The sequence below is a fragment of the Argopecten irradians genome, chromosome 6 (genome assembly GCF_041381155.1).
Source record: "Argopecten irradians isolate NY chromosome 6, Ai_NY, whole genome shotgun sequence".
Classification (NCBI taxonomy): Eukaryota; Metazoa; Mollusca; class Bivalvia; order Pectinida; family Pectinidae; genus Argopecten; species Argopecten irradians.
In genome coordinates this window covers 45,596,389-45,605,579 of record NC_091139.1, presented here as the reverse complement: position 1 = coordinate 45,605,579, position 9,191 = coordinate 45,596,389, and the positions used below count along the sequence as shown (strand labels likewise).

At 31.7% G+C, this 9,191-nt stretch overlaps 1 protein-coding gene across 1 annotated transcript; it reads left to right on the top strand.

Annotated features, from left to right (window-relative positions):
• The first annotated feature begins 7,529 nt into the window (after window positions 1-7,529).
• Window positions 7,530-7,922, top strand: LOC138326559 (profilin-2-like). The gene has a single exon (XM_069272656.1). It carries the CDS (start codon window positions 7,530-7,532, stop codon window positions 7,920-7,922), a length of 393 nt encoding a protein of 130 aa, XP_069128757.1.
• Window positions 7,923-9,191: the final 1,269 nt, after the last annotated feature.

Below are 9,191 nucleotides of genomic sequence, written 5' to 3'. Positions count from 1 at the left end.
CATTTACACAATAATACACACAGCATATATATAATAAACAGACATTTACACAATAATACACAGCATATATATAATAAACAGACATTTACACAATAATACACAGCATATATATAATAAAACAGACATTTACAAATACACAGCAATAATACACAGCATATATATAATAAAACAGACATTTACACAATAATACACAGCATATATATAATAAACAGACATTTACACAATAATACACAGCATATATATAATAAACAGACATTTACACAATAATACACAGCATATATATAATAAACAGACATTAACACATAATACACAGCATATATATAATAAACAGACATTTACACAATAATACACAGCATATATATATAATAAACAGACATTTACACAATAATACACAGCATATATATAATAAACAGACATTTACACAATAATACACAGCATATATATAATAAACAGACATTTACACAATAATACACAGCATATATATAATAAAAACAGACATTACACAATAATACACAGCATATATATAATAAACAGACATTTACACAATATACACAGCATATATATAATAAACAGACATTTACACAATAATACACAGCATATATATATAATAAACAGACATTTACACAATAATACACAGCATATATATAATAAACAGACATTTACACAATAATACACAGCATATATATATAATAAACAGACATTTACACAATAATACACAGCATATATATAATAAACAGACATTAACACAATAATACACAGCATATATATAATAAACAGACATTTACACAATAATACACAGCATATATATAATAAACAGACATTTACACAATAATACACAGCATATATATAATAAACAGACATTAACACAATAATACACAGCATATATATAATAAACAGACATTTACACAATAATACACAGCATATATATAATAAACAGACATTTACACAATAATACACAGCATATATATAAGAAACAGACATTTACACAATAATACACAGCATATATATATAATAAACAGACATTTACACAATAATACACAGCATATATATAATAAACAGACATTTACACAATAATACACAGCATATATATAATAAACAGACATTTACACAATAATACACAGCATATATATAATAAACAGACATTTACAAATAATACACAGCATATATATAATAAAAGACATTACACAATAATACACAGCATATATATAATAAACAACATTACACAATAATACACAGCATATATATAATAAACAGACATTTACACAATAATACACAGCATATATATAATAAACAGACATTTACATAATAATACACAGCATATATATAATAAACAACATTTACAAATAATACACAGCATATATATAATAAACAGACATTTACATAATAATACACAGCATATATATAATAAACAGACATTTACACAATAATACACAGCATATATATATAATAAACAGACATTTACACAATAATACACAGCATATATATAATAAACAGACATTTACCATAATAATACACAGCATAATATATAATAAACAGACATTTACACAATAATACACAGCATATATATAATAAACAGACATTTACACAATAATACACAGCATATATATAATAAACAGACATTTACATAATAATACACAGCATATATATAATAAACAGACATTTACATAATAATACACAGCATTATATATAATAAACAGATATAATTACAGACAATTACATAATAATACACAGCATATATATAATAAACAGACATTACATAATAATACACAGCATATATATAATAAACAGACAATTACACAATAATACACAGCATATATATAATAAACAGACATTTACACAATAATACACAGCATATATATAATAAACAGACATTTACACAATAATACACAGCATATATATAATAAACAGACATTTACACAATAATACACAGCATATATATAATAAACAGACATTTACACAATAATACACAGCATATATATAATAAACAGACATTTACACAATAATACACAGCATATATATAATAAACAGACATTTACACAATAATACACAGCATATATATAATAAACAGACATTTACACAATAATACACAGCATATATATATAATAAACAGACATTTACACAATAATACACAGCATATATATAAATATAATAAAGCAGACATTTACACAATAATACACAGCATATATATAATAAACAGACATTTACACAATAATACACAGCATATATATAATAAACAGACATTTACACATAATACACAGCATATATATAATAAACAGACATTTACACAATAATACACAGCATATATATAATAAAAACAGACATTTACATAATACACAGCATAATATAATAAACAGACATTTACACAATAATACACAGCACATATAATAAACAGACATTTACACATACACAGCATATATATAATAAACAGACATTTACACAATAATACACAGCATATATATATAAAACAGACATTTACACAATAATACACAGCATATATATAATAAACAGACATTTACACAATAATACACAGCATATATATATATAAACAGACATTTACACAATAATACACAGCATATATATAATAAACAGACATTTACATAATACACAGCATATATATAATAAACAGACATTTACACACATAATACACAGCATATATATAATAAACAGACATTTACAATAATACACAGCATATATATAATAAACAGACATTTACACAATAATACACAGCATATATATAATAAACAGACATTTACACACCTAACTTATTGCACAATAATACACAGCATATATATAATAAACAGACATTTACATAATAATACACAGCATATATATAATAAACAGACATTTACACAATAATACACAGCATATATATAATAAACAGACATTTACACAATAATACACAGCATATATATATAATAAACAGACATTTACACAATAATACACAGCATATATATAATAAACAGACATTTACACAATAATACACAGCATATATATAATAAACAGACATTTACACAATAATACACAGCATATATATAATAAACAGACATTTACACAATAATACACAGCATATATATAAGAAACAGACAATTACATACACATATAATAAAACAGACATTTACACAATAATACACAGCATATATATAATAAACAAACATTGACATAATAATACACAGCATATATATAATAAACAGACATTTACACAATAATACACAGCATATATATATAATAAACAGACATTTACACAATAATACACAGCATATATATAATAAACAGACATTTACACAATAATACACAGCATATATATAATAAACAGACATTTACACAATAATACACAGCATATATATAATAAACAGACATTTACACAATAATACACAGCATATATATAAGAAACAGACATTTACACAATAATACACAGCATATATATATAATAAACAGACATTTACACAATAATACACAGCATATATATAATAAACAGACATTTACACAATAATACACAGCATATATATAATAAACAGACATTTACATACACAGCATATATATAAGAAACAGACATTTACACAATAATACACAGCATATATATATAATAAACAGACATTTACACAATAATACACAGCATATATATAATAAACAGACATTTACACAATAATACACAGCATATATATAATAAACAGACATTTACATATATATATAATAAACAGACATTTACACAATAATACACAGCATATATATATAATAAACAGACATTTACACAATAATACACAGCATATATATAATAAACAGACATTTACACAATAATACACAGCATATATATAATAAACAGACATTTACACAATAATACACAGCATATATATAATAAACAGACATTTACATACACAGCATATATATAAGAAACAGACATTTACACAATAATACACAGCATATATATAATAAACAGACATTTACATACACAGCATATATATAAGAAACAGACATTTACACAATAATACACAGCATATATATAATAAACAGACATTTACATAATAATACACAGCATATATATAATAAACAGACATTTACACAATAATACACAGCATATATATAATAAACAGACATTTACATAATAATACACAGCATATATATAATAAACAGATATTTACACACCTAACTTATTGCACACACGTAAAAGGAGGTTGTTCTTAAGTGATATTATCTGTTAAAAACACCAAATAATAAACAAGTATCTGATTGGACTTCAAGCCTAATCAATCAACCAACCAACTGACTTCTCCATATTTTTACCAGTGGCTAAAACTATAGTATCCTGCATCTAAGATTCCCAGGACTACTTATATAATTTCACTGGTGGTGCAATTGGTTTTTGTATATTAGCCTACAACAGTCGCCTTACAAAGGGCGCAGTATTTACCGCTTACCTTATATTTACAGGATAGACATGTAAATATTATGTATGTCATTGTGTTATAAACTCACACCAAATCAATGGGATGTGTTGTCTCCCCTTACAGAATTAACTCTGCCATCAACAGGACAGATAGCGATGGAATGTGGTAGCCAATCATGATCAAGATAACAAACTCCATAATGTATCCAATAGAAAAGACCGTTACAAATGGGATTAACTGATTGCGATATTGATAATATCTAATATAGAAAGTACTTGTAAGTCGTCTAGATACTAAGTAGTTTGCCTTTGGCCTGGCGAAGTCGTGGTAAGTGAATTAAAATCAACCTTGGGATTTGTTTATCGATAACCTTTGTTTACTGTAGTATTCAGGTAAACCATTATAAGTGCAGGATAAACTATGTCAACAAAATTGAATAATGCATATCTTTAGTTATTCTGAAGCGAAATATTGGGCCTCGTAAAAGTGGATTGTGTAGATATTTAGAACGTACATTCTATTTCAGTGAATGGGACAATTTATATTCAATAATTAAAGTTATTAGCAGATTCAAGATTGAGCATTTTCGATAAGCTTTCTGTAAAATTGTACATCGAGTTTGAATACCAAAAATGCTGCGACTTAGGGTAAAATAATCCCTTTGAAATTTTGGTATTTTCCCTGCAACAATAATGTGATGACTTAACTTTTGTTTTTTTGTCTGATTAATTAACGTCCTTCCAACAGCTATGGTCATGTAAGGACGGCATCCCATGCATGCAGTGCCCTGCGTGTATGACTGCGGTATATTCATGTTGTGTCTTCTTGTATAGTGAAACGTCACTCTAAGTGATATCAATGTTTGATACTGTTCGTAGCTTGATAGTTTTTTTTTCACGGAAAACACACAATAATTCATGGATTGATTTAGGTGACATGAATCTTTAAGATTTGACGTTCTACGATGCCCAATACACAAATAAAGTTATATTTAGACCATTCATGTGATATTGGTAGTTATACTATTTAGATTGGTTGCTTATTCATGCGTGTAAATTGTATACTTTTAACATAGCGGGTTGGATCACGTATATATGTAATATACTGAGTAGATAAGAGAACCGTGTCGACACCTGGGATTTCTGTAAGCCTATCTGGGGTAATGGTCCCTCGGTATTCCGTGATTAGGATGTATACAATGGTTATTATGTGTCCATATTCACACTAATCGGTTATATTGTTTACAAACAGTTCACGTATCACAAGGGTTTCCGTCTAGATCTCGTCAGTATTGTATTGTAGGCAGTCCGTCAATCAACCGTAACGTATAAATTATTGATAATCACGGCTAAATTTCCATTACATGTTATTATAGTATACGCAATATGTTGCAATGTGCATTTCCACCTAGAGAAATTTAAAATGTGGACCATTGGTAATTAGGGCTGTAGTGGACATTCATCGTGCTTTAAAGGGATGAATTAGTCTAAGAGTACATTAAAATTTGCACATATTTCGGAAACAAACTAGTTCTAGAAATTAGATTAGTTGGTTTTACTGTGCTATGCCAGAAAAGCCCATTGTAGTTAAATATATGTGAAAAGTTCAAACTCGCTTACTGTCCGCCATTACACATAGTGGTCGAATGTCTTGAATGCCGAACGCTGGCCCATGCCAGTGTAGTAAAGCATTTTTTGTCTAGAACTACTCAAATTGCTCTTACAGTACAAAAATGCCAGTGTAGTAAAAGCATTTTTTTGTCTAGAACTACTCAAATTGCTCTTACAGTAGTGTGTTTACCTTATTAGATGCATGGTCTTGTCTAAAAATAATTTCATCAACTCCTCGGTGGTTATGTAGATTGCATTAATTTAACGTGTGTGACTTTGGCTCGGGTATGGGTACAGCGTACTTGTTGTCCCTGCTTAATAGTATTGATCAACGATTTGGAATTTCAACGGTATCAATCAAAATACTTAACAATGTCGTGAAATTTGTCAATATTTCTTGTCATATGTTTCCTAGGGAATTTAGAACAATACATTTATGACATGTTTTGCTTCGTATTTATGTAACAAAATTAGCCTCACTGAAGTGTCCCTTTAATCTAGCTGCGCGGACCAGACACCAGGAAACCTTTCAGATTTTCTTAAGATGAGGTGGGGCTTTATCAAAACATGCAGAAATTCGACAACAAGGATAGTAATAAATCTAGAAATCCTAGTGGTAAATACGTGTCTTTCTGTTTAATGTGGCTGTTATCACCTACACGAAGGATTCTATACTTCTATAGTTCACATAGATTGTTAAATTCTTTTCGTTAATCTTGCTTCAAAATCCGATTGAAAACTAAATATGCTAGTTAAGTCAAAATATATATTATCTATAATTCTCAGGTCCCTGTGAATGAAGTACTATTAACCCTGTAACATTGTAATTCTCCGGTCCCTGTGAATGAAGTATTTACCCTGTTAAATGTTTATATACTGTGTGTATCCTTTGTAGTCTACACAGGAACAAAAACATCGTTTACTGGCTGGTTAAGTATGCATACAAATCCGCCATCGCGATCAGATGTTCATCTACACATAAAAACGGCACACAGAAAGAACAATGTCAATTACCGTGTAATACAATAGGCCACATTGATATTCGAAAAATCTCCGTATCGGTCATCAGATCTCATATAAATGCGTACAAACCCCCATTGTTGTTACCTCTACTTCATTTACCTTGTGGTCTGTGTTTGTGTAGGGAATGAAATAATTGGTAATATTTGACAAAGTATTGAATAAGTGAAATCATGTACGGGACCAATAGAGCGAGACTTATGAAAGCGGAGTTACGTCCCCTTTCTCCGGTATCCACCAATGTAAGTATTGACAGCTGTATTTGCTTTCCCAGCGGTGGGATTTAATGGCAGTTTTATGTTGAGTTGGTGAATACCTTGCGTGTAACCGGGGATCTATTAGGCACATTGACAATACCTGGACTGTAGGTGTCACTCAAACTATCGACAATCAATTTGTAACTGAAAGGGGCTTTTCTAGTACGCGCTATTGATTTACATAAATATTTTGCCACTACTAATGTTATTTCACTCTTTTCTTTCCATGTTGGTTGGCCGTGATTTTTCCCACTCTAAAGATGCCGTGTTCATGGCGGGAATACGTAGCGAACGTTTTACTGGAGAGCGGACACGTGAACAGGGCCGCCATTGTGGGACAAGATGGCCGACGATGGGCAGCATCACCAGCCTTTGACGTCACTTCCTCTGAGGTCCAGGCGATCCTGGATGGTTTCGTGGACCCCTCGGCGATACGGGCGCTTGGCATCAGTCTTAGTAACAAACGCTACACGTGCACCAGACAGGACAGTACAGTGATGGTGGGGCGAGATAGTGCCACGGGGTACGGCTGTGTGATATACAGGTGTAAGTTATGTCTCCTGATAGGTGTTTATGAGGAGACTGGACACCCGGGCGGATGTTATAGCATGTTGATAAAGGTAGGGGACTATCTAAAGGACCAGGGCTACTGACACCCAGAGCACACCATGTAAAATCATAGAAATACATGAATTAGACAATGTAGAACTGAACGATGCGTATGGAGTCAGAAGCCGTGTTGTCTAATTAAGGTATCATGTCAACAAAGTGGTACCATATGAGGGATACACGGTAGAGTGAAAATGAAGCCAGCTGGAACAAGGACTCGAACCATGTCTCGGACATGGCCTTTGGGAATTCGACATGTATTTGTGCTTATCATTGATCAAAGTGTTCTCTACGCCAATTGATCAAGGATTATATAGATCAATGGCTGCCCACGACAATGTAGGATTCTGCACGGTGCTCTGGTGTTACAGATTGTACATCAATGGCTGCCCACGACAATGTAGGATTCTGCACGGTGCTCTGGTGTTACAGATTATACAGCAATGGCTGCCCACGACAATGTAGGATTCTGCACGGTACTCTAGTGTTACAGATTATACAGCAATGGCTGCCCACGACAATGTAGGATTCTGCACGGTACTCTGGTGTTACAGATTATACAGCAATGGCTGCCCACGACAGTGTAGGATTCTGCACGGTGCTCTAGTGTTACAGATTGTACAGCAATGGCTGCCCACGACAATGTAGGATTCTGCACGGTACTCTAGTGTTACAGATTATACAGCAATGGCTGCCCACGACAGTGTAGGATTCTGCACGGTACTCTAGTGTTACAGATTATACAGCAATGGCTGCCCACGACAGTGTAGGATTCTGCACGGTACTCTAGTGTTACAGATTGTACAGCAATGGCTGCCCACGACAATGTAGGATTCTGCACGGTGCTCTAGTGTTACAGATTGTACATCAATGGCTGCCCACGACAATGTAGGATTCTGCACGGTACTCTAGTGTTACAGATTGTACAGCAATGGCTGCCCACGACAGTGTAGGATTCTGCACGGTACTCTAGTGTTACAGATTATACAGCAATGGCTGCCCACGACAGTGTAGGATTCTGCACGGTACTCTAGTGTTACAGATTCAGTGTCCATAGTTTCGCAGTGACCAACCGCTCCACGATATAACGCCGGTAAGATTTCCATAAAGACTATAAAATAGCTGCCTGACATACCAATGTCTTGGAATACCTAGAACAATCGCTATACTGGTAATCAGAAAAGCAACGCATCTTAAGACCTAAATGGTCATCAACCATTCAACCGAACGTTCTCTGGGAACTCCATCGTACCAATAGTACGTATTCTATTGAATCACAATCAAACATTTTGATTTTATCAGAGACCATGTGG

Excerpts from the sequence above, each read along its gene's own strand:
- LOC138326559 (XM_069272656.1), top strand. The coding sequence starts at position 7,530 with ATGCCGTGTTCATGGCGGGAATACGTAGCGAACGTTTTACTGGAGAGC.